Source organism: Coloeus monedula, assembly GCF_965178545.1.
Source record: "Coloeus monedula genome assembly, chromosome: 26".
In the NCBI taxonomy this organism is placed as follows: domain Eukaryota; kingdom Metazoa; phylum Chordata; class Aves; order Passeriformes; family Corvidae; genus Coloeus; species Coloeus monedula.
The window spans coordinates 3,260,162-3,285,735 of record NC_138806.1 but is presented as its reverse complement, the minus strand read 5'-3'; the positions used below and the strand labels follow the sequence as shown (position 1 = coordinate 3,285,735).

At 39.8% G+C, this 25,574-nt stretch overlaps 1 protein-coding gene across 1 annotated transcript; it reads right to left on the bottom strand.

The window, feature by feature from the left end:
• Nucleotides 1–637: 637 nt before the first annotated feature.
• Nucleotides 638–24,615, bottom strand: MPP3 (MAGUK p55 scaffold protein 3). The gene is made up of 19 exons (XM_082297578.1): nucleotides 24,500–24,615; nucleotides 21,527–21,636; nucleotides 20,175–20,293; nucleotides 19,607–19,684; nucleotides 17,499–17,579; nucleotides 16,839–16,976; nucleotides 15,835–15,916; nucleotides 14,944–15,029; nucleotides 13,390–13,464; nucleotides 12,222–12,418; nucleotides 10,549–10,613; nucleotides 9,348–9,368; nucleotides 7,620–7,661; nucleotides 7,012–7,176; nucleotides 6,265–6,345; nucleotides 4,776–4,869; nucleotides 3,923–4,031; nucleotides 2,933–3,055; nucleotides 638–1,991 (listed from the first exon to the last, which is right to left on the bottom strand). Exons 2-19 carry the CDS (start codon nucleotides 21,549–21,551, stop codon nucleotides 1,812–1,814), a joined length of 1,761 nt encoding a protein of 586 aa, XP_082153704.1. The 5' UTR covers nucleotides 21,552–21,636; nucleotides 24,500–24,615; the 3' UTR covers nucleotides 638–1,811.
• Nucleotides 24,616–25,574: the final 959 nt, after the last annotated feature.

Genomic DNA, 25,574 nt, shown 5'->3' with positions numbered 1-25,574 from the left:
CCCTTAGTTTTATTTAAATTAAATCTGAATCTTCTAAACATGTTTATGTCTTTCAGACTGTAAAAATCTGTCTGTAACCTGAAATACAGACTGAGGATAAGATCAATCTGGCCATTTAATATTTTCATAAAATGACTTAGTTTGAAATGCTGTTACTGAAATAGTTTTTAGAATATTACACTCAGTTTTTCATAGGCTTAAGATACATCTGTCACAAATTGCCTCTCTAAGGAGCCAAATTACTTTTGGTGGCTCTGCTGGAACACTGCCTGTGAAGGAGTCCTTGTACATTTGCTGAGGCCACCAGGCTGCAGCACTGACAAGTGCAGAGACCTGACTGGAAAACGTTCTTTTTTTTTTTTTTTGTAGCAGTGGGAATGGGACCTCAATGCTCACAGGCAGGACCATCCATGAAAGCTGCCACTTGGAGAGGATGGATAGGGGTGGAGAAGATGGATGGGGGTGACTGTTCTACACAACTTTTTAGGCTAGACATAATGTAGATTCAGTGACACTGGTATGTAAGAAATGTGCTTTTAATATGCAACTTTTAGTTCTGCTTAAAGAGTAACATCATACTGTTAAGATATAAGGAACAAGACTGGTACACCAAGAGGTCTTGTTTAAAGGGCACAATACACAGGAAGTATTAGACCTCAGCAGGCAAGTGAAAATAGGAACTAGTTAACAGCTAACATGCACCTGTACAATGCTCTGCCCTCACACCCCCCAATTATAAAGCACAGCTACTTCCAGAATAATCTCTGCATCTTCTTATTAAGACCCACTTAAAAATACTGTATATTCAAGTCTCCTCAAATATACACAAGATCCTTTACCAGTTAAGATTTCTTCTTCGGACCAATCAGATACTCTGGAACCCTTTACCAGATTTGGAACAAAAGTCATAAATGCTGGAAGGATGATGATTTTGAGCTGTAGCACAGCAATTTATTACTTCAGGCTCCTCCTTTTAGTGCCCTTTTTAGAGCTGTTCCACTGGTGTTAAGGCTGTGTCCCATCAGGTAGCACAGGCAAAGATGTTTTGCAGAAACTTAGCTTCTTAAATGTCCTATTTTAGAACCATATGCAGTTGTTTTCATGTACACTATAAAAATCTATGTTTTATGAACTGGCCAGCCATACAGGTACACTCACAAGTTGTTCAGCATTTGTCCTGTGTCAGTGGAAAGAGACGGGGAAAGTGGGCATAAGCTACAGATGAGCAGCCTAACACTGGTGCAAGACAACTTGGAGTACTGGGAAGTGTGATGGACATACAAAACCCCCTTCTACAGCTGGCCTAGTTTTTAGTGCTTAACTGGAAAGGATTTCCAGTCAATGCTTCTGTGTGAAGGGAAGCATGTTTTGCTGGCCAGCCAGCCAGCTGAACTTCAGAGTAACTGACACGGTGTAACCACTCTCCAAAGAACACTCTTCCAAAGCTTGTTCCCAAAGGGTACTTTATTCTGAGGTTTTTTTTTCTAGCCACAGTGTCTCAGCATGAAAATGCTTTGGAAGTGTGGGACCCTCTGCAAAACTCCATTGTAACAAAATGCACTATTTACAGTCTAAAGATTGGACTGGCTTCTTTAGTCTGAGTATCGACTTCTTTAAGGACAGCTGCTATTCAAAATTTTGACTCAGGCAGTGTCAGCTTGTGACTTTGTTGTTTTTCCTCATACAGTCTTTATGTACTGCCTTCCAGATAAGAGCAGCAGTTTTGAAGCAAATTCAACGTATTCCCCTTTTCTATTTCAAGTATTTACAAAACATTTTTATACAATCTTTCCCTTAAACATGGTAACAAGCTATGACCTAACCCAGCTGACTGGCACCCAAAATGAATCCTTGTTTAGTTTCTCTAACACACTTTTCAGCTCATTACATGCACTCTGGAGATCTTCTTTCACCAGTACAGTGTCAATTAAATGGCCATACTGCTCTTCAATGAATGCTGCTGAATTAATAATTTCCTGCTGTTCTTCATCCTGCTGATCAACACAAGATGTTGGTATGACATTTACAGCATGTCTTTCTAGTAACTAGCATTTTAAAGTATGTTAGCACAATGAGTCATTACTGTGAGAAAAGAACATGGAACAAAAGCTGCTACCATTAGGAAAAGGTATTGAAGATATTGAAACTGAGCTCAAGGAGCAGTATGTTACTGGTAGCTGTTCCAAAAAATGCAGGAGACCTTAGGGAAGGGGGGAAATATGTTACAGGAGGGACATAAAATGGTGATGCTGCACTTTATGTACTCAGAGTTGCTGCCTAACCTAAGACATGGAAACCACACTCCTCAAAAACTGAAAGGGAATGCTGCATGCACTGTCTCAAGTTCAGTAATTTTGAGGGCTTACACAAAAACTTACCAAGCGAACAAAGTTCTGTAACATAAATTTAAGTTCAAGTTACCAAAGTAATGACATTATGCACTCTGTTTTTGTTCAGATTTACACATCACCTATTTGAAGCTGATCTAGGTTTGATCCTCAGAAGACATCCACATACTGTTTTGTGTGCACACCATTAAAACACTGTGTGACACTGGTGTGGCTGTCACTTTGGAGGTATAAGAAATAGCTGGCTAGCATTACCATTGCTGGGGCTGCTCATCAGAACTGTAAAATGACTACTGGTTTATCTGAGTTCAGTAACAACTTCCCCTGCTGCAGCCTTGATGATGTACCCAGATCCATATGGAAGACTGGCACTTGGCTTCATGTTACTTTAAAACTTGAGTATATAAGGAGTCAAAAATTCCATTCTAAAGTTCCATCTGAAAGGCTGTATGTGCACAGGACCTACTCAAGGTCCCACTTTAACTCTTGTTGTCATGAAGAGAAGCTCTTTCATGTAACAGAACTGCTAGCCCAAATACTTCTTTCATGTCTAAAAAGAAGAGATTAGAAATTAGAATACTTACAAGGGGGGCTGAGATTTCTTCTGACATGGGAGATTTTAAGACATGTTTTTTCTTTTCTGAAATGAGAGGCTTCACGAAGATAACGTACGGCTTAAACTCAGGAGTCCTCAAGTGCTTTACTGCCTGTGAACAGATATTTTTTGTTATCAGACTTCTTTTTGCTGCATGTCAATGACAGACTCAGACTGGTTTCAGTAGTTTCACTGGAACAGGCTGACACACTGAAGTCCTGTGTACTACACATCTGATCACAGCCATCTTTTGCTCTTCAAACAAAGGTTCATGCCAGTGTCCTGGCTAACACACTCTTGTGTGCATGGAACATGGCCTTAACAGCACACCTGCCTTGCTTTGCACTGTGATTCCAAGGAGCAAGGACATGGCAAAAAATACTGAGGGAAGTATAAAAAAACCTGACTTCATGGGCAAATTATGGTTTGCTTCTCTTAAGCAGCCAAACACTGCAAATCTTAAACTTGGAATTCATCTGAGGTAGTACCATGAGTCTTTTCCTAGCCCAGTTACAAAATCTGAATCAAAATTTCAAGTATTAACTCACAGCATGAAGGTATTAAGAGCAGGTCTACTGGCACTGCTTACAATGCTAGTGTCCTGGGGTGATTCCTAATGTTACTGTATTCCATATCTGCACCCAAAAATTGTTCCTGTATCTTTGAGGTCCTACAAATGAGAGCCCTGGGTGTGTGTCATGTGTGTGTGTTGGCCAGTGTTTTTAAAACCAGAACTAGAATGTAAAAAACAACTCTCTTCTAAGTATTCTGTCCAGGACCTGAGCAGGCTGGGACAGTGATGCATTTTAGTCCCACAGCAAGGGAAAAGTCCCACAGTGACAACTACTAAAGAGACATCCAGGCTGTACCAGCTGGACATGTAGGAACTGTAACCACTGCACTGCTTTCCCAAGAGCCCTATTCTGTCAGCCAGCAGTAAATCATATTTGCTTTCTTTGAAATAAGCTGCAGAACTTACTTCAGGTACCACATCCACCAAACAAACCTTCTTTTTGGCCATCACAGATCGGATTGCCTCCAGACTTGTACCGTACAAATTTTCCTTGTATTCTCCATGTTCCACAAATCTAAAAAGTCAATACATTTTTAAATACCAGCTACAAAAAATATTAAGAATATTTAACTTAGAACATTTAACAGCTGTTTCATGAAGTCACAGTAGTCAAACAGGGAGGAGAAAGGCAGAAAATCAGGGGTAGGTGGGTAGGGATTTAAATTTTTTCCACTTTTTTTCCCCCTTCCTTGCTTAGTAGCAATTCTTCATATATCACTAGTAGCTAATCAGCACAAAAAGGGGGAGAAGAAAGGATATTTTTCACAGAAAATAGAACAAAGCTGGCAAGGAAATGGACTGCAATTCTTCCATCTTTTGGGAGACTAATAACAATCTGAACTGTGAGGAAACAGGCTCACAGAATGGTCAGTATAGCCACAGATTCACTCTTCCACACACTTTCAAGTAGACTTGTGAATAAAACTTCTGACCCATCATATTAAACAGAGAGTGAGCAGGCCCAACTAAATACCTGTTGCTTTCACTAGATTAAATTCTGACCAATCACAGCACTTATGCAGGTTTAAATTCTAACTCAGGAGCCTCCTACTAATGTTATTCCTAAGTGGCTTCCAGCTAAATTTTTGAGTTTGCTCTAACAGTCCAGACTCAATAAAGAGCTTTTCAGTTAGAAAGCTGAATCCTTCTAATACAGCTAATCCAACTAGCCACCTGATTTTGGTATTCATATGATGTAAGATGGGACAAGCAATATTTTTAAATAGTCAATTATACCAGTATTTTAAAATTAACTCACTTGTTTTGCTGCACATCTGTCTCAAATGATTGCTTAGAAACAAAATTGTATTCTACTCCCTCTCTCTCATGACTTTTCCTTGACCTTGTTGTATCTAGAAGAGAAGGGAAGCAAGACATGGGAGACAGATCAGCCTTTGCAAACGTTTTCTCTACTTAGTTCCAGTCACATTTTCACGACCTCCAACAAGAAAGTTACACAGTGGCGAATTCAAATGAACAAAATATAAATCAAACCATATCATTTTGTTTTAAATTCAATCTCAAATACTGTATGACCAAAAATGAAGTTGTTTTGCTCCCAATAGTGCTGTAACTAGCAAAAAGAAATTAGGAAGCATCCTTCTTACACCTGGGAGATGCAGCAGAGGATATCCTACAGAAAACAGTGTAACTTAACTATTTGGAATTCTGGACTCTCATTTTCTTGGAAAACTCAAAACCAAAACCAGGACATACATAAAGTTCTATTATGCTGCTTTTGAATTTACAGTAAGAATATTGATGGCTGTTTTCCCAAAGTACTGTGAAGTTTGCATAATTATGAGAGTCCCTTACTCTTGGTGTAATTTCTTTTAGTAATTGTTATTACTGTAGGAGAAGCTTTGATGATCATTCTACAAATCTGTGCCTGACCATTAAAGTAATGTCTGCTATTCTTTTTCTGTATGTGTTTAAATTCAAGTAGGAATTACCCATCTGAGTTCTTCTGCTAACTTACTGAAGTCTGCCTGAAAAACTTTTTAAAGGTCTTAAATAACATATAATCAGTGCCCTCAATGTTAATTTTCTGGATTCAAAAAGTAGCTTGTTGGGGAATACAAATAACAATGGATTTTTTTTGTGTGTGTCTGGTAATTCCTTTTTTTTTTAGAAAATAATCCAGTAAAAGAAACTCAGTGTAACTCTAGCCACAAAGCCACGCAAGAATCACTCATTTCTCTATTACTTTGACTGGCTTGTTTGAACAGCCTAGATATACTAATCAACAACTTAAAATCTTGCCCAAATTTTTGACTTGGTTTATTGCTGTCTGCTTTTTTTTTTAACTGCAGCTGTAATGCTATTCTCTAGCAAAATCACCCTCTTTTAAACACACAACGGTTTGGCTGACTCTTAAGATGCTAGTTTATCACACCAGCTCTCTCTGCAAGTCACACTCCATTTTTTCTTCCTGTATTAGGTTTTTCATTCTTTTAACAGACACTGCAAAATGCAATCTGCCCACTTAGGAAAACACAATTAAAAAAACCCCACTGAGCTGACAGAATTCCAAAATGCATATGTGCCAAGTTACATAATGATTTATTCAGCTATCAAAGGCAGACACAGTATATGACAATGAGAAAAATTATTTGAAGTACTTCATAAATATGCATAAAATCAGTAGTCAGAACACAATTTATCATCAGTGCAGATGGCACCACATTCATTAGACAGCAATTAGGGAATAAAGATGCAACAAACACAAGTCAGTAAATTTTACTCACGTGGAACTGCAACACCATACTCCTGTGGGTTCTCTGACACAACTTTTTGCTTGAGCTCACTTAACTTGGCCCCCAAGCAACCTAATAAAATAAAACTGACTGATAGATTTCTGTGTGAAATGAAATACAGCAGAAAATAAATGTATCAGTTTCACACAAATAATATGATTCAGGAGTGTGCTTGAAGAAACCACTTCATGAGAGACCTCATGACCTGGTCTGCCATACTCTGCTTTGAAGAACATCATCAGGAACAAACTGAATTCCTTGAACAACTGCTGGACAATCCTCTGGCAGACACTTAAGTCAAAAAATCTGTAATCTCAGCAGTTGGTTCTATGAGATACCTTTGAATTCTAGGGCATCCTGGGAAGCTGGCTCAACACCAGGCTGAGTTAAAATTGCATGCAAAATCCTGTTAGATAATTCTAACATCTGCCTCTTCATCAGTAGTTCTGACAGCCTAAGTAAATGCTGGAGTAACAACCAAAGGAAAGTGAATCAGAAAAATGAGAAATAGTCCTGCATCATTATTTTTACAAGGATTTGGTGAGTTTGATTCCTTGGGTTTTTTTTCTTTGTTTTTAATGTAATTTAAAATAAAAGAGTGAGTTCTGACAAAAATCAGAAAAAACATTTAAGAACCACAAAAACCCCCGAACCAAACATCTAAAGAAAGCCTCTGGAAGTGCAGGATAAGGGAAGAGGGAGAAAGATGAAAAATTTTGAACCAACTGGGTATCTTACCAATCAAAACCACCAGCCTTTGCTGTTCACCAGGCTGTTGCTGATACTTTGTGACTTCTTCATATGTTAGGAACTCAGCTCCATCTGCCTGCTCTGCTTGCTTGCCTTCATTCACATTGTTCTCCTTCTCTTTACGACTCAATCTAAAGCTCCTGCGTAAACCAGCTGTGCAGAAAAACAGAAGATAGATTGACATGTCTCCACTTATCCAGATTTTGAAGCTTGTTCAGCTACAAGTTATTGTCTTCAAATATGAGTTATGCCCACAAATTTCGTTTATAATCAAATCAGTGCATATATGCTAATATTAGAGGAGAAATGTTTGCATATGGGATAGAAAACCAAGCACCCAACCTGTAATAAAAACCCCTCATATAACCTTAAACTGTCAAGAATTGGTTATGCCAAAGTCCAATTATGCCTCTTCACAGTGATAATCTAGTTTATTAATGTAATGTTAATGGGAAATTAATAGACATAGTCCAGTTTTAATTTTTTAATGTGGAAGTGGGTTTTTTGGGGCGTTTTATTTGGCGGGGTTTTTTTGTTTTCATTTTGGTTTGGGGCGGGTGCGTTAGGGAAGATGTAAGGGGTTTTTGGTTACTCACCTATGTAGTGTCCATTGAAATATCCTTCACAGTCACAGTCTTCTGTAAATTAAAAAGCAAGGAAGTGCAGGGTAGGGGACAGGGGAAAGGAGAGTGAGAGGGAGGAGGGAGATATCTTAGACAATGCGTGTGATACAAGTCTGGCTCATTGGCAAGGAAAAGAAATTTAATATCCTGCATTGTTTGCACATACTTTTTTACTATAAACATTACTGATACCAAAACAATACTTGCCTTGGCTAGTGGTTTGTATTTGAAAAAATCCTTGACTTTGATATTGAGCTAGAGAATTTTGTATCTTGGTATTTACAGTTCCCAGAGTTTATGCTTTTCAGCATTCATGACATTTGATTAGTGCTGCTGGTAAAAGTATGATACTCAGCCTTAGGTAAAAAAGAAGACTCCACAAACACAGAACTCTTTTTTTAATGAGTAACTTTATAAATGAGTATGATTATGTAAGAAAATTGCCTCTTCTGGTATTTCATTATCATTTGGGCTTGAAAAAAAGGGATCAGAAATGACAAAGAGGAACTCTAACCCCCTTCATTTTGACCAAGTTAAATTATCATTGCTTATTAATTCTTAATTAAAAAGATAAAATGCTCTGGTCAGATGCATTGTATGCAAAGTAACATGTTTCAAATCCCCAATCTATTCCTCCTCAAATTACAACCACCCCCAAGGCCCCTAAAAGTGTGCATAACAAAACCATGATATTTAGCTGCAATAAAATACACCGCAATCCTAAGACAAATACCAAGTTCTCACACTTCCTGAAAGAGGGGTACCTGGTTTGTTAACATTTAGGCACCTGTGCCCTTGCAATATTTGCAGAACTCTACTCATTTTTAAGGTGGTGGTGTACGGTTCGGGGATAAACCCAACCATAAGCAAAAATATATGCAGCTTAAACCTTTAACAAAAGGTGCCAGACAAAAGAGGGCTTTTGGTTTTTAATGAACAGTTGCATGCAGGTTTGTAATCAAGCAATGCCAACGTGTACTCCTGAAACATTATGCCTACATAAGATAAAGTACAAATAGCAATAACATCAATCCATAGCTAAGATCAGAGCTATTTTCTGCTCTTGAAGGTAGGCTCTTTCAGACTTGTGCTTTGACAGCTGGCCATGACTGCTATACTCTAATTACAGAATATGATTAGTACTTTCACCAAAGTGATGGAATACTAATGCTTGGAATATGAACCTCAAGAAGCAACTGTAATGTGAAACAAAAATCACAGCATACAGAATTCAACAGGAAATACCTGATATTTGGAAAGGGTCTGGTACAGTGACATATAAACTGCTTAAGCCCAACACAGTTGCTCATAATGCAAATAACACAGCAGTCCAAATGAACAATGAAGACAAATCACTTTGGATTGGTACAGGTGCCCTAAAATGTTAAACCCCAATACTTCTTTATTTTTTAAACATACCAGCTAGAAAGACTGCATTTAACTTTGAACCTCACTCAGAAACCTACAGAATGTGTAAATATGTATCAGAAGACAAATCTTTTCTCTTCAATCAGAAGCAAACTTGGAAGTTATCATTACTTAAAGTCATCAATCTGAATTAGATTCGTTTAAATAATAATTCACAAAGAAAATGTCCTAGGAACAATACATCTACTGTTCCCTTTGGAATCGTAGCAAGTATTTTAGACAATACATTGGTTGTTTATATTTGGACAGAAAGTGAGTTAGGAGAGTACCTACCTTTGTCAGAAGACTGATCATCTATAGTTAGCATGAAAGGCAGAGTTGGGAAGATATTAAAAGATGGACAAATAATTGAGCAAAATTAGAGAAAATGGAAAGGAAGGTTCTTCTGGTTTGATTTGCTTAACAGGCTTTTCTAGTGTAAAAAAAATACTGCAGTACAATACCCACATCAACTGATTAAAGAATTTTGGGCTGGAATTTAGCATTATAACCAGTTATCAGCTTAATTGTCTCAAAAACATCTGAGATAAAGCTTAAGCAGCAATTCTCATTACATGCCTCCTAATTTGAATGCAATGGAAACTAATTTGGAAAAGCTTCATTTAAATCAGTAATGCTATTATATAATTTGATTGAGCATCTTCCCTGCTTGTAGTGTAACAATACCTGTATCTCATCATGCACCAATTCACTTATACTACTCAAGAGGGACAATTTCCTGATTCCTTGTCTCCATGAGGGTGGCAGTCCTAGCACAATCCTGGTTTCACACAGTCACAGGGCTTCTCCCCACATCAAGAGTGCCTGTGCTGAAGCACCCAGGAGCAACAGCAACACATTTTGAGATAACCATACCATCTTCTGCTTTCCATCACTTACTGGCAATTTCCTCACAAGTAGCATTTTTTTTTGTGACTAATTCAGTGACAGAGACTTCACAGATGTAAACAAGAATCACTCTGAAGTCTACTTAAGACCAGCTCTGTAACACTAAGCCTGAAATATAGATTGTATTTCCAGCTCCAGTGATTTTTCTCTTCTTTAAAGGTACACTGTATTGTCGTATGAGTTTAGAGCAGTCACATGAATTTAAAGTAGTTTCATGCACTTATATAAGAATTTCGAGAAGTATGCATTAAGTTATTCTTGAAACTTTCAAGTTTCAAACCATAGAAAAAGTGTGAACACTAACAAATTTTAAGGCATCTAAATATAAGGCCTCATGTTCTTGAGAGCAGGAAGAGAAGCAGCTATGTTTTTTGAAAACAATAGACACTAGGAACACTGGATAAAGCTCAAACCCAAATCCTCCCCTGTGGCAGCCTGGGTCCATGCATATCAACCAATGGCAGATTGTATTCAAAATATCAATCAGTGGTAAAATACACTCAAACACATCATTATTGAAATAACAGAAAAATACTGAGAATTTAATATCAGTTAAAACACCACTGAAAGAACACAACAGACTTACATAATGGTTTCTTTGGAGTTCTGGAATTCTGCAGAGTGCCTGTTGTTCTTCTGTAGATCAGTCGTCTGAATAGAAAATCATTGTATTTTAGATATGTAAACTCAGAATTATAGAGATTTATAGCATGTTATACACATAGCATTGAAAATAAAGAATGAAATAGTGCTCTTTCTTAAAAACATTAAAATGTCTCCGATTCAACTACTTAGAAGACTTTCTTTAAAACTGACAGTCAGAGATTGTTACTGATAAGGGAATGAGAGAGAAGATTCTAAAACATTTTATGCTTTCATATATCAGAGCACAGAAATCAATAGTTTATCAATCCAATTTTTTTATTTCCCTTTTGCCCACATGATCTTTTTTGCAACATTAAGAAAAGTAGATAACCTTTGGCCAGAACAGTCATTGCAGCTATGCATACATAGAAATCATCCACCTTTTTCCAGAACAATTTAAAGTTTTCTGTTATTTACTAGTAAACAAACCAAGTTACCCAGCTTATATGAAAATGTACAGAGTCTCAAGTAAAATTTCCTTAGGTGTTAAAATCACAAACCAGATTTCAATTCCTATTTGCTCAATACCTCCTACCCAAAATCCAACACCAAAAATACCCCAACAATCTGGCACAGAAATCCAGCCCTCAAGAAACCCCTCACTGCTGGCAATTGGAACCACAATTTCTTCCAAAGTGTTTTTTTGCAACAGACCAATATTTATAACAGACAAAAGATGCTGCTCAGGCATTTATACAGTCACTCAGGGGAAACAGACACCGAAGCAATTTCTATATTCCCACATTTTTACATGTTTACAACATCTAAAAAAATAAAAAGACTGCAGTGCAGCAGTGCAGCACCATTTTTTGACATATATGCATGCCCAGAAAGAAGGAAACAGCTGCTCAGGCAGAATTTGCCTAATGTTTCAAAGGAGCTTTCATGTAGTGGAGCCAAGACTTCAATTAGAAACCTTATGGAAAGCATGCAGGCAACAGCATCAGATGTGCTCAGCTGTTGGATACCCCACATCTTTAACACCCACAATCCAAGGATGACATATCTAGTGATGTGGAGTAAGAATCACAAAGTGAGACCAGTGGCTTAAAACAGATTCCTTCTCAAATACAGGACTTCTGTACTGTAAAGACAAGAACTGAGGGATATTTTTGCTTTAGAAGATACACGTATCTTGCTGTGAAAACAGAGGAACTTCAAGCTCTAGAAGGTATCCCGGTCCAAGCTAAATACTCTCTTAGGAGCCAGAAGAAAGATCAGATAAAGTTTTCCTTATTATTATCATAGGCATAAATTCAAGAGAGTTACAATAAATCTGTGCAAGTACAAGGCTGTGAAATACAGTGTCTCCATAAGCCAAGAGGGTTAAGAGACTGATATTCCACATTTCATTTCATACACGTTTGTTTAGCAAGTACTTCTGTCCTCATGCTACAAAGCATTAAGTCAATGGCAAACTACCCAAATCAAGCTAGGAAGTTTATTATACAATTGAAGAAGATGCAGCTTTTTAGCACTTTCCTCTAAGCAGCTGTATTTACCCTGGCATGACCATGCCTTCATTTTCTGTGAAAAAAACCCAGCACAAAATCAATCTGACACTATATCCACGTGAAAGAAAAAAAAAAAAATCTGTAATCTTTGCTGCCAAACCTTTCTTGGAACTGTTTAGATGGGATCAAGCCTGCCCTGAGGTTGGTATCCCCGACACGCTTGGCTTGCCACCACGTGGGATCATCTTGGCTTACAACTTCTAGGACGTGTCGTCTTTTAAATGGCAGCCCAGCTTCCTGGCAAGGAATGGCTCTGTCTTCTTTGGGATTATAGCAGAAAAGTGCCCTCATAAACACCTTTAAAAGAAAGTTAACATGTCATTTCTTCTTGTCCTATCTGGAATTTCAAACTGCCTTTGAAAGGCTTTCCCCAATGTTAGCACTGCTAACCATATATACTCTTTATCCCTCCTTCAAGCACTCAAAAATACAGACACCTAGCAAGCTTATGCAGAAAAATAAATTAACTTTCCAGCACACACCCAGTCATTATTTATTGGCATTGTGGAAGATGAGACTCAAAAGACTAAAGTCCCAAGAAACACAGATCACAATCTACATGAAGTACAAAATGCAATGAAGAAATGGTTGAAAAAAAATAAGGGGAGGGAGAAAACAATAAAAATGGATTTATGGCAAAGTTGCCCAGCTGTAAAGACTGTCCTTAAAATGTTCCTTTAATGCATCAAAATCTACTGTTCAACTTTGGATTTGTATCTTTAAACTATTTAACACATAACAGCAGAACCACTTTAGAAAGTGATTTGTGGGCTTCAGGGAAAAATTCAGCAACCAAAAGCAGGGAAGCAGAGAGACTGACAGAGGAATCCTGTAAAGGGCCAGTTGAGCAGTAAGTTATTGCTGGTCACAGAGGGCAGATGAGGTGGGCTGATGGGGTCACATGATGGATGCAGCTCTGTTTGCAGAGAGGTCCATTTTCACTCAAGTGAGTGGCAAAATGCCCAGAGATAATGGACAGACTGCAGCTGCCATGGTAAGAGGAGACAGCAGAACACCAAATTTAATTACATGAACCAAAAAGAAGAGGCTAGATTTCAGAAATGTTATAAAAGAACATGTGCCAAGATGAAGAGGAGAAGAGTCATGCAAGTAATTCTATTGAATAAAAGGGTACTGCACAAGAAACCACTCTCCTATCTTTGTAGTTCAATCCTGTGTCTGTGGCATTTCCCACTGGAACAGCAGGAATGGTGCATTTACAGAGATGCCAGGCTGTAAAGATGTGCTTCAGTATTTCAGCTGCATACCTTGCTGTCCTTCAGACGATCTTCTTCTTTGATGGCTGGAATTATTTTTAATGTTATTGACCCTCGAGATTGAGCCTGAGAAAAACAGAAATGCATTTTTACTTTGAAAGCAGGACAAGGATACAATGCAGACTATTCATGCTCCTGTTAAGCATGTCTCCTTCTCAAAACTCTTAACAGGACAAGCTAATCCACTATTTAACTGCATTACAGAGACTAGCATGATGTTGAATGACTCCACAAAAGTGTCTTGCCCATGGAGACATCCACAAGAACTACTGGGCTAAAACATATTAAGACCTGCACTAGAATTCCTTTGTTTGCTTTTAGCAGCTTCATTAATTTCTGGGCTACAGTTCACAGGACATTAAATACTTCTGTGGCTTTTAGTACGACACTGACTTAAATTATTGCAGACTAATAATTTTAAAATGCTGCTTTGAAAAATACTGCTGTGTTTTCTCCATAAAACTGGAGAAAACTCTAACTGGTTAGAGTGAAATGTAAACATCTATAAAAGAAATGCCTACTTTCACTCTAGAAATCTTTACTAGTAAATGACAATTATTAGTTACAGTGAACTAAAAAGCACTTCTAGGTTCTTCAGAAGTCTAGAATGGGTTTATTTTATCTATTTTAGACGCCTTATTTCGCATGAGATGAACTGTGTTGTAGATAAACCTGCAATTCTGCACAGATTAAAAAGCAAACACAGCCAAACATTTGTAGCTTTTCTTCAAAAAATAAACCATGGAAAGGGAAGTGTTACACTTCAGGCATTAGTTCACATGGGACAGATGTAATTAGAAATTACAGAGAACAGATGAATAGCATCCCAAGGTCCCCATAAATAAAACTTTACACACTATTTCAAAGTGGTTTTAACAACCCCCCGCCCCCCAAGTTAAATGCAGTCATTGTCATTATTTGGGATTATTTTGATCTAAATTGAAATTAGGTGATGGAACTGATGCCAGTCTTCTGTGTTGCCAGTCTCCTTAGTGTGTCCCTAATTCCACTCCACACCAAGACAAGGGGGAACCACGCCACAAGAGGGAAGTCAGAGACAAAGAAGCAGAAGAGCTACAACACTTTCTACCAAGATTTGTGGGTGTTCATGTTAGAGAAGCTTGAAGCAAGAATTTGTTCATGTCACCAGGAATCTGCTGGTGAAGAACAGACTGACAGCTCTACTGAACACATGGACAAGACTTTCTTCAGCTTCCTAACATACCACACTACGAATCATCTTTAGGAATGTACTTATACTTTGCAGTTTGCTTGTCATAAACAAAGCATTAAAGGGAAGTTCTTGACAGAGCAACACGTTAACTTTGTATTTGTATCTTACTTGGTACCAATCCAGTTCGCAGAAGTTTCTGAAGTCAAAAGGAGAAGACTAATCCACTGGGAGAAGAAAAACTCTTAATGCAAAGACAAGCAGGGATTGCATCTTTTAGCTCTATATTTTAAACTCATGGTTAAATTTCATCATCTACTGTAACTACTAGATCACCAAACAGAAAAGATCTTGAAATGAAAATCAGTGCAGACCAAAATCTGACTTATTTCTTCTGGTCGTTTGTGAAGCACAGTAATACCATTGACTTCTCTTAGTTCATCTCCAACATGGACAAGACCTGAAAAGATGGTAAGTAAATTAAAATAGGTCTAGAGACTGGAAAGCACCACTCCTGTGATGTCAAGCCTAAGTCATTAGAATGTACTTCCTCTCCTCCCTCATCCAGACTGATGGATTTAGTACTAGACTTAAGTGCCTTTGTTGGAAATGAGTGCCTTGAAGTCTCCTGCCTTTATTCCTTTCAGCACTTTCTTTCCATGCAGCACAGTCTCAAAGAAGAGCAGCATGCAGACAGGCAACTTGTGGCAGGGTACTCTGGAAAATCACTATTAGGATCAGTATTAAGTATCATGCAAAACTGGAATAGTTTAATGAGTGTGACCAAGTCTTATAAAGTCAGGGGACACGCTGCTGCCTATAAAGGCAGGAATGACATGTCTGTCAACTGACAGATCAGTACTACACAGTCCCAGAAAGAAAGCTAGACTAAGTTTTTTTTTAACAAGCCATGAAGAGGCTCTGCAAGTTTTAGGTTTGTTTATCCAGTTCAATAAGAAATGTGGTACTTGTATATATAGCTACTGTTAACTGACATAAAAGAATGTCTCAGTAAAGCAAACAGAAAACAACCCATGATACACTGAATAAACCAACTAGATTAAAAAACATTCTTTGCTTTCTTTTAAAGCTCAAACCTACTTCTTCCATCTGTTTTCATTTTTTCCTAATGGCCATTTTAATTAAAAAAACGTATGTAATTATATTAACAGCTTACTGATGAGATACAGAAATGCTAAGTGCATGCTTAGGAAACTTCAGAGGTTTACAAATGCAACTTCAGAAATTTACTACTGCAATCATACCACTGCGATCAGCTGCACCACCTCTCATGATCCTTGCTACAATCACAGCTCCTGTATGTTCATCTCTTCTGATGGTAGCTCCCTGAAATAAAACATACCCCCCACCCAAAAAACCATAAGAGATTTGCTCTGAATTCAGCAACCAGTGAAATAATGTGTATGCTATTATGTCTTTTAAACTGGAATTAATTTCTTCTATGGATTTTCTCTTTCTCCTTGATGATCTCCACCATTATTCAAGTTTTGCCCATGCAAAGTGATTATGGGAAGGTGCACACACCTTCCTTTCTGCTGACTTTGCTAAGTGCTTACACTTCCTGCATTATTGTGGTCATCAAAGTCACTCAAGTGTGCAAAACAGCTTATTGTAACAAATTTTCTCTCTTCCTCTTCTAAGTCTTTATACAATATAGTCAGCACTTTTATATATAAAAACAACAAAACCCAAGTATTGAGATTTTTTTCCTCCTCCTACCTCTGCTGGCAATACAAAGCTTTAATCAGGAATTCAGCCACTGCTCCCTTCTACTACTGCAATACACAAAAAGCAGATTTCTTTCCCAACTGTTTTTTCTTAGGGAATCAATTTTTCCATTTCCATTTGTATAAAATTAGCACCTTGACAATATAATGCTTACATACAGGTATCAAACATACTCTTGCCATATATCACTGACTTTCATGCAAGTGAATATAAGTCATTGAAAGTTAGCCACAGTATGAAAAGAATTAACACATATAATAAGCATAATTGCTTCAAAATATACAGTTCCTTCATCGTGTTTCCTGTGCTAACTGGCATTATAAACCCATGCCCATAAAGCATTTAATGCACAATTCTGAAGGTGCATTTACCAAATTTTTTTATGTTATTTTATGAGCTTCAGAACACTCCCAGTTTCTGAAGGCCATTTGATGACATCTTCAGTTATCTCCTGCATACTCACAATAACACTCTTGCACTATAAAGTTTTATGACTGGAGATGGATTATCTAATATGTACCAAGGGTTCTTTATTTTTCACTAGCCGAACAATTTTCACTGATTCCTCATCAAAATCATCATCAAAATTATCAGGTAGAGGTGGAAGGGCTGGGTCAAAGTTCTTCTGTGCTACAGTGTCATGTACTACAAGCATTGCCTGCATAAAGGAAATAAAGAACAGTCATGTAATGGAGTAATACTGCAATTCCCAGCTCTCATGGTTCCAGTATTACAGCAAACTTAAACCTCCCCCTTTCTACCCTCACCACAAATCCTCCAGAACAGATTGAGCAATTATCTTACCCATCATGTAAACCATATACTGGTATATGTCAATATTTAAAATAAATCCAGGCAACAATCAAGCTCAGCCTAAAAAAATTTTAAGGGGACTACAAAAAGCAAGAAGGTATCCTTTTCCTTTCTGGTCCCTCAGAAAACAGTAAGGAAGGGAGGAATGGAAGACAGTGTGGTGCATTCTGCAGGAAAGGCCGATGCCGCCTCTTTTCAATTTCCTTCACATCCTAAAGTCTGTGCAGGAAATCCCAGTGGAATAGAACTACTTTGCAGGAGGTTTTTCCTTTCTCCTAGGGATGCTTCAACACAACTTTTCTGTTACAAAATGTTCTACTGCAATTCTGCAAAGGCATTTTGTTAAGGTCTCCAATGTGTTTTTTACCCTGAGATGTGGTGTTGACAACAGCTGAAGTAGCTCTTTTTCTTCATTATTCACTGGTGCTGTCTGCAACTCTTCTATTACCTTCAAAATAAAAATTTACAACCTCAAAATTAAAGGAGTCCACCGAACAAGATCATGCATTTACATTTCTGCCGAGTGTTTGCTAACATGTATCATCCATCAAAGCAGTGTGCACAGATCAAAACCCATCCCAGTCCACAGTGCATGAAACCTGAAAGAAACCAAAGCTTCTTCAGCTATTTTTATTAGATAGTACAGAAGACAGCATTAGGAATCAGAATCATGATCCCTAAACATACATTTTAAGAGTTATTCCATCAATATAATTTCAGGTGTGACTTCTGAAATTCTCAAATCTATATGGAATACGTAAATGATCCCTGAAACAACACTTCTATGCTTGTATTATTTGATAAAAGACTTTAAACCTTTCTCCAATCATTTTGTATTGCCTGTGTGGAACATACAACATCACTTCTCTTGCTCCCCTGCAAAACCTGGATACCAAAGTATGCCCTGGAATCTCAGGCCTTTTAAACAAAAGGTTAGAGAAATAATGGAGGCACTCCTGCACTGGGCTGATTGGGGAGGAGGAGAAAGAAAGCAGAGGAGGGAGGAGGAAGGGAAAATGCATTGAGGCAAAAGAGATTTCCTTACCCTGTTAAGGGTTCTAAATAGGGAAGTCATACAGTTCTATAAAAACCTTCTCTGCTATTCTGAAGATGGAAATTTTGTATGACTTGGTAGCAATGCTGAGACTTTTGTGGAGGTGGTGCACTGTATCTGGGAACAGGGAGAGGGGGTATGCTGCACATTAAGAGGGCACTGGGGTCTCCTGACTTTGAAAAGGGAGATATTTAAGCTCCCAAACCTTCCACCACCCTTTCCTACACTACAGTAGAAAACAGGTGCACGTAAAGAGTCATCAAATGCAGTGTAAATTTCACTTTTTCAGGCACATGGCATCGTGTTACACACAAATCTAAGACACAGCTCTGCTCTGTGAACAGACTGGGGGATGAACTAAGTGAGAGCATCCCTGTGGAGAAGGATTTGAGGATCCTGGTAGATGAAACATCAGATACACAATGGGAATATGTGCTTGCAGTCGAGGAAGACAACTGTATCCCAGACTGCATCAAGAGAAGTGTGGCCAGCAGGTCAAGGGAGGTGATTCTCTCCCTCTCCTCTTGCTCTCCTGAGATCCCCTCACCTAGAGCAGTGTCCAGTTCCAGAGTCCCCAGTACACAGACCTGTTAGAGTGCATCCACAGGAGGATCACGAAAATGCTCAGAGGGCTGGAACACCTCTCCTATGAGGAAAGGATGAGACAGTTGGGATTGTTCAGCTTGGAGAAGATAAAGCTTTGGGGAGACCTTACAGCTGTCATTCAGTACATAAAGGAGGCTTACAAGAAAGAGAAAAGCTCTTTACCAAGGCCTGTAGTGACAGGACATGGGGCAGCAGTTTTAAATTGAAAGAGAGCAGATTGAGATTGGATAGAAGGAAGAAATTTTTTTATGATGAAGGTGGTGATATGCTAGAACATCTGTGTGGTGAGATGCTGGGAACAAGGTTGCCCAGAGAAGTTTTGGATGCCCCACTACTGGAAATACTCAAAATCAGGTTAGACAGGGCTTTGATCGATCTGATCTAGTGGTGGGTGAGCCTGCCTGTGGCTGGGTGGTCAGATGAGATCACCTTTCAGGGTCCCTCCAACCCAAACCACTCTATGTCCACAGCAATGCTGCTTGGGTTGTAATGGTTTTAAGTCTGAATGCAAGACTGAGTGCTTAGCTGGGATAGCCTATTGTCAAGAAAGGACTGAATGCTTTTTGCAGCCTCTCCCTCATGAAGGCCATTAATAAAATCCTTTCCTTCTGCATGAATGTGTCCATCTTCACTAGGTATTTAATGACTTGGTACCTTCGAGCTCTCATTTCCTTGATTAATCATGGCCAACAGATTACAATGCAGCTGGGGAAGATGAGAAATATGTTCACATATAGTACAATTGCAAAGCTTTGATTTGTTAGAAAAGCAGGCTGAAATAACAGGAAAATTATGAGACAAGAGTTTTTACTCACATCTTCAACTAATCCTGCTGCACTATGTAAAACAGGAGTTGGACTCTGTCTTTCATAATGACGGAGTTTTTCATGAATCTGAAAAAAGATTATGCAGGGATATTTCTACAGAGAGATACAAAACTTTCTAAATATACCTACACTGCAATATTTTTCTATTTAATGAACATAATTTATCTGAGATGTGTCAGAAAATAATCTTTCTTTGGGTTATTTTTGTTTTGTTTAGGAGTCTTTTAGTTTTCTTTTTGCTCGTGGTAGTTTCAGACAGTCAGAAAATCTGTTAAGACTTTAGGAGCATAAAGGAAAAAATGAAGCCATTTCACACTACTTTTTAGCTATGGGGCACTGTATCTTCATTTTAGCAAGAAGAGCAGAAAAATTTATTTCTGAACAAAATATGATAATTGTCAAACATTATTAATCCTTGTGCTTAAACACACATATGCTTTGGTTGGTACAGAATTGTCAAAAAAAAAATTTGGCAAAGTAAATGGTTGATAAATCAAGGGAACAGAGAAAAAGTAAACTGTAAGGAAAATGTACATACATAAATGTAAACTTTTACCTTCATCAGGTAGCTGAGACTCCTTTCACTGAAGACATCCCTAAGGAATCCCATTTCCTCTTTATGATTTGAATCGGGTCTTAGTTGAGATGTCAAAAGGGCCAAAGTTTCATGCAATCCTAAATTTAGGTTCAGGACAGAACAGAAACATTCTACACAGCATTTCTCATGGGACCTTCTACTGCAGCCTTAGCAGTCACTATGTTTACTTGGGTACCATACTGGTGACCATCAAGTTTGCAGAGAGACTTGTGTTTACCTACCCCTCATTTTGCAACGCTCCCTTCCTAAGTGGCAAACACAGCATCGTATTAAGGCAAAAGCTAACAAAGCAATATTTATCTTGAAAAACATTATCTTTCATGTTTCCCACTTCATGTTTATTACCCTTTGTTTCCAAAACAACTAGCCCTCTTACAAACTTTGAATTTTTAGTGCCACAGCAGGCTCTCAAAATGACTGAATCACCTCCTTTGTTGCACAGGTACCAGCTCTACTTCCCAGCAACTTTGCTTAAAAGTGTTATCCTGCCCTTTCTGCCTCTGAGGCACCTGCAAGAAGCCTGACCAGAGGAAGAAAGGACTGGTGTAGATTTTCATTGGGGTGGAAGCAAAGCTTGTGGCTAGTTTTCTAAAAAAGTGTTTAAATCATCAATATCCCAATTTTGCAGTGCACAGGGCCAGACAAATGCTAGGTTTTTCCTGGCGAACCATGCCTGGGAAGACAAGACCAAAACAAAATAGGAAATAAAAAAAGAAAAAAAAAAGGGGGGAGGGGGTTCAAATCTATTCCTGTGGCTATTCTCAGAGTGCATTTTGATCCAGAAGACTCAAACTCACTTCTGCTTTAATGCTAAGTATCATTTAGGATGTGTGACTTCACCCTGGGTAGCATACTGGACAAGCTAGTGAAGTGGCCTTGAATGAAGTCACTGTTACTTTAAGTTAAAAGGAAGAATATTAACAAAGTTTACCAACCCCTGTTCAGAAAATATTAAGAAGTGACACAGCAAGCAGCAGATATATATGGGCTGATCTTTATTAAGCAGGTGTAGAAGGCACTGTTACACTGAGAGGTCCAAGTTTGTCTACTTGAGCCTGTCTATCAGAATATATTCAGGTCTATCAGAATATATTCAGGTGCTCTAAGGTTCTTAGGAAACTGTTTCCTGCCAACTTCATTAATTTTCATCTTTTACAGTCCACCTTCCTTTATGTAGGTAATTGCTAAAAACTCCAGTTGAATTATCTTAATTCTGCTATATTTTACTCCAGTTTGAATTAACTTTATGTGTGAAATACATATGGTAAGATTTCAGTCACTGTTCTGTTGAAAGCATGCAGATTAGTTACCTGAGTCTTCTGAAAGCACTGGCATGGCTTTGTTCTTAATCTTAGAGACAGATGTTCAGCTTAAACCAACAGATTGTTTCTTCTTTCTGGACTTCGATTTAGAGGCAGTCCTGAAATGGGCAAACATAATACCTAAGCTCAATCATGAGAGAAGAATGTCAAGCATGTAAAAATAACAAATTCCTAGAACCTCTTTCTCTCCAGTTTTCAGTTTAACCTGAATCAAGCCGAGTTCTGCAGTTATTCTGCTATGCAAGTAACAAAAATACTAGGTTATGTAATAACCATATTGTATCTTGGATAAAGCTGAGGCTGAAGAGAGTATCTCTCAAGACAGATAGTTTTAACAGGTCTAAATAACTGTCTGAAAAAAAGAAAACCAGAAAAAAAGGGCTGTTTAAAAGCACTGGAAAATACCAAATGCAGAAACAGAGCATGCAGGAAGATGCCATGTGACAAGATGTTCTGGAGCTTCCTAAAAGCACATCTCAAAGAAATCTCCATGTCCCTGGGATTCTGATGAAGACCACGCTACAGTTACATGCAGCTCATTGAGGCTAGCAGGACTGTCACTCCATCAACCTTGGTCACAGCTACTATGGATATTATAAAAAATAAGGCTACTTCTACTGCTCAGCAATTTCTTTAGATACTTCTGCTGCAGATTTCTCTTGCCACTGAGAGCAAATGACTCCAGAGCAATTTTTTTTTTAAATTTGTAAAAAAGCAAAACTGTATCTATGCTTATAATTGCCAGTCCAAGATGAGACATTCTGTTTCAGGGCACTTATAATCTTGTTTATGCTTATAAAATCCATTAGACTAATATTTGCATAAAAATAAACTTCCGTAACAGCACACATACTCCAACTCTTTGCTGAATACAATAAAGGATGCTCCTTGTGTTTCTATTTGTAGATAAGCCTCTGATATTTTGATTATATGAAACAAGTTTGATGGACTGCCAATTCAAATTTTTTTGACTAGCTGCCTGAAAATACCATAGTACTGCATGGCAAATTAGCATAGACTTATTTAGCATTTTCCAGATTCCCGAATTTCTCTACAACCTGGTGAAATACTAAGCTCAACAGTCACCTGTGTTTTACACCCTGTATTTTCTACCACTACAATTAATTAATCCATCTGGGCATCAAAACATAACTGGAGTTCCCTAAGTAAATGAAATGAGTGTTGAAATTTCACTCTAATCCATGGATTGTAGTCCAGTGGATTATATATACACCACACCTTTATTTAAACACTCTTATTACCCATTGCTTAGAAGAAGTAAACATTTCACTGACACACACACACACTTCATGCCAAAAGAAATGTACAGGCAACTCATTCCACTGCTTTGGTTCCTTGACTATGGCATTTCATTTGACACATATTTAAATCTCAAATTTTTAAGAGAAAGAACTTCAATTGCATGCTTTATCTTTGCAATAATGTGTGCTTCCTACAGTCAAACCTATTTAGCACCAAACCCCACGAAAAGCCAAGTAATTTTCCAGATTCTTGGTGAAAAAGCAGCCTACACAGGAATCTGGAAAACACACATTTTATCATCTTAGAAACCTGACAGCAAACTCGGGAGCATCAGAATTACTCGAGTTAGGCACAGCAATCAAAATGGAGGCTTCCCCTAGAGGCATCTTCCATGCTCTGTAAAAATCCCGTTACACAGGACTGCCTGGAATGAACACTCCAAAGAATGAAAAGCTTTCCATATCCAGGGCTGACTCTCAAAGGTATTAAAATCAGCCCCAGCATGAGATATTTTGCAAGATGGGTCTCAAAACCATCAATCTGTCCTCTCATCACTGTAGTATGAATAGGCTCAAATACTTTTTGTCTTTGAAAATATCTACCTAAACCCTAATTAATTTTTCACACATCTCCTTGCCCAACTGCTCCCAAGACTGAATGCCTGAAGCACCTTTCTTATCTAGGAAAAGGACTTTTAATATTTAGAAAGGGCTAAATAAACTGAACTGATGCTCACCATGGAGTCAAAGCAGGAGATTAAACAGAAGCATAGTATGATCTGGCATATCCCCACTACCTTGGAAAATAAACCTACTGTGGTTCACAGCCTAACACAACATAAAGCTTCTGTAATCCAGATTGTACCACTCAAAACTATAGTTTCTTTCAGAAAGCAACTGCAGTTTTAACATTTTTCATAGCCCTAGCGATCCTGTCAGAAAACACATCCGTATGCTAATCGGGCCATGGCTGATGTAGCTGATCGCCACACAGGGTTTCGCCTCCCGTCCAAACCTGGGTGAAGCTGTCTTTCTCGGAGTACCGTACCTGCTCTAGCACGAAAAGAGAGACTACTCAGTGGCTGACCTAAGTACGGAGAAAATCGTACATCGTTCCCTGCTGGGCACCACGGGGCCAGACTCTTCCTCCGAGCCCCCACCGCAGGGGCGCAGCTCCCGGCCCAGCGCAGCCCGCGACCGGCGCTCTGGGGTCCTGCCTGACACCCCACGAGCAGAGCACGGCGAGGCAACCCCGAGAAGGGCTTTCCCACCCCGGAGAGAGCTTTATGTGAGCTCCACCGAGCTCGGGTCCCACTGACTCCCACTGGCCAGACTTGCGGGCCCAGACCTCCTCACAGCTCGACCGCGCACGGAGCGAGGTTACGTTCCGGACCGGACCTCCCGCACGCCAGGAGCGAGACGGCCCTTCCTGACCTGCTTCCCGAGCCGCGAGACCGCACTCGGCGAACACACTCCGGACCCACATCCACCAGGGACAGCCCCGAGCCCTCGACCTCGGACTGAGCTCGCCAGGCACACCCAGCAGACCCGCGGGCTCCCGTCACGCCGGGCCCGCGCCGCGAAGGCAGCCCCGGAGCCCGGCCCGCCGCCGCCGGGCTGCAAAATGGCGCCGCCCCGGCCGCCGCTGCGGCCACCGCGCCGCGCCCCGGGACCAGCGCTGCCGCCGGGCCGCCGTTACCTGCGGGAGCGGGCCCCGGGCTGGGCTCCTGCGGCGCTGGAGGCGGCCCCGGCCGGCCGCGGAGCTCCCCGTAAGCCGGTGCGCGCCTCGCTCATGCGCCCTCAGAGCCGTTCTACGCACGCCTCCCTCCCTCCCCCAGGCTGCCCGTGGCCTGCTGGGCGCCCGGGCTGCCCGGGGCTGCTGCAGCCCGCCTGGCTGGTCCTGCAGTGCACGCCGGCGGTTCGCAGCGAAATCGGGGCGTGAGCACACCGTCACGTTTAGCTCCTGCCAGCTCCGCTCCGGGGTTTCGCACCGGGAGTGGCGGCTCCGGACGCGGCTTTCCCATGGGGGAGCGCCGGGGCGCCGTGCGGACCTGGGCGCTGCCTCGGCCCGGCTTCCAGAGGCCCCTTTGGTGAAGTCACCCTTGGGGACTGAGTGTTGTGCATCGCCGACTAGTGCACTAGCTAGCAGTTGCTAGGTGTGCTGTGGCATTGCAAGACTTAGAGGACCCTGCAGAGAGTTTCCGATTTTTTATTTTTTTTTATTTAATAGAGGGATTCATCCCAAGGGGGCACGGCGTTGAAATGTGTTCAAAAATACGTGGGCAAATGGTGCCCAGAAATCAAGGGAGCAGAAGCTGACGGGCTGACCGCATAGGACAGATGGCAGGGCATGCTCAAGAAGCGATCCAGGCCTTAAAGGTGAAGACAAAAAGCTGTACTCAACGAAGGGGGTAGCCAATGGACAGACAGAAAGTGAGGGTCACGAAAAATCACAGTATCTGCTAGACTCTACAGAGGTAGGGTTGGGTTTTTTTTTCTGAGAAAAGAAATGGTATTATTTGGGAAACAGGCTAGGAACAGATGAGTTTTAGCTTGCAGAGTATTCTAGCTGTTCAAACCTGTTCATCTACAGCTGAGAATTAAAATACTAATTATTTTTGACATTGAAAATAATAAATGCCGTGGAGGGGCAAGTCAGTTGCATAGCACCATTTTGAGCTTCTAATGCCTTCAATATTTAACACTGCTGATTTAATATTTCCAGCAAAAACAGGAGAGCTGCATTGTAGCCGCTTAAGCATCTAGGAAAGGGT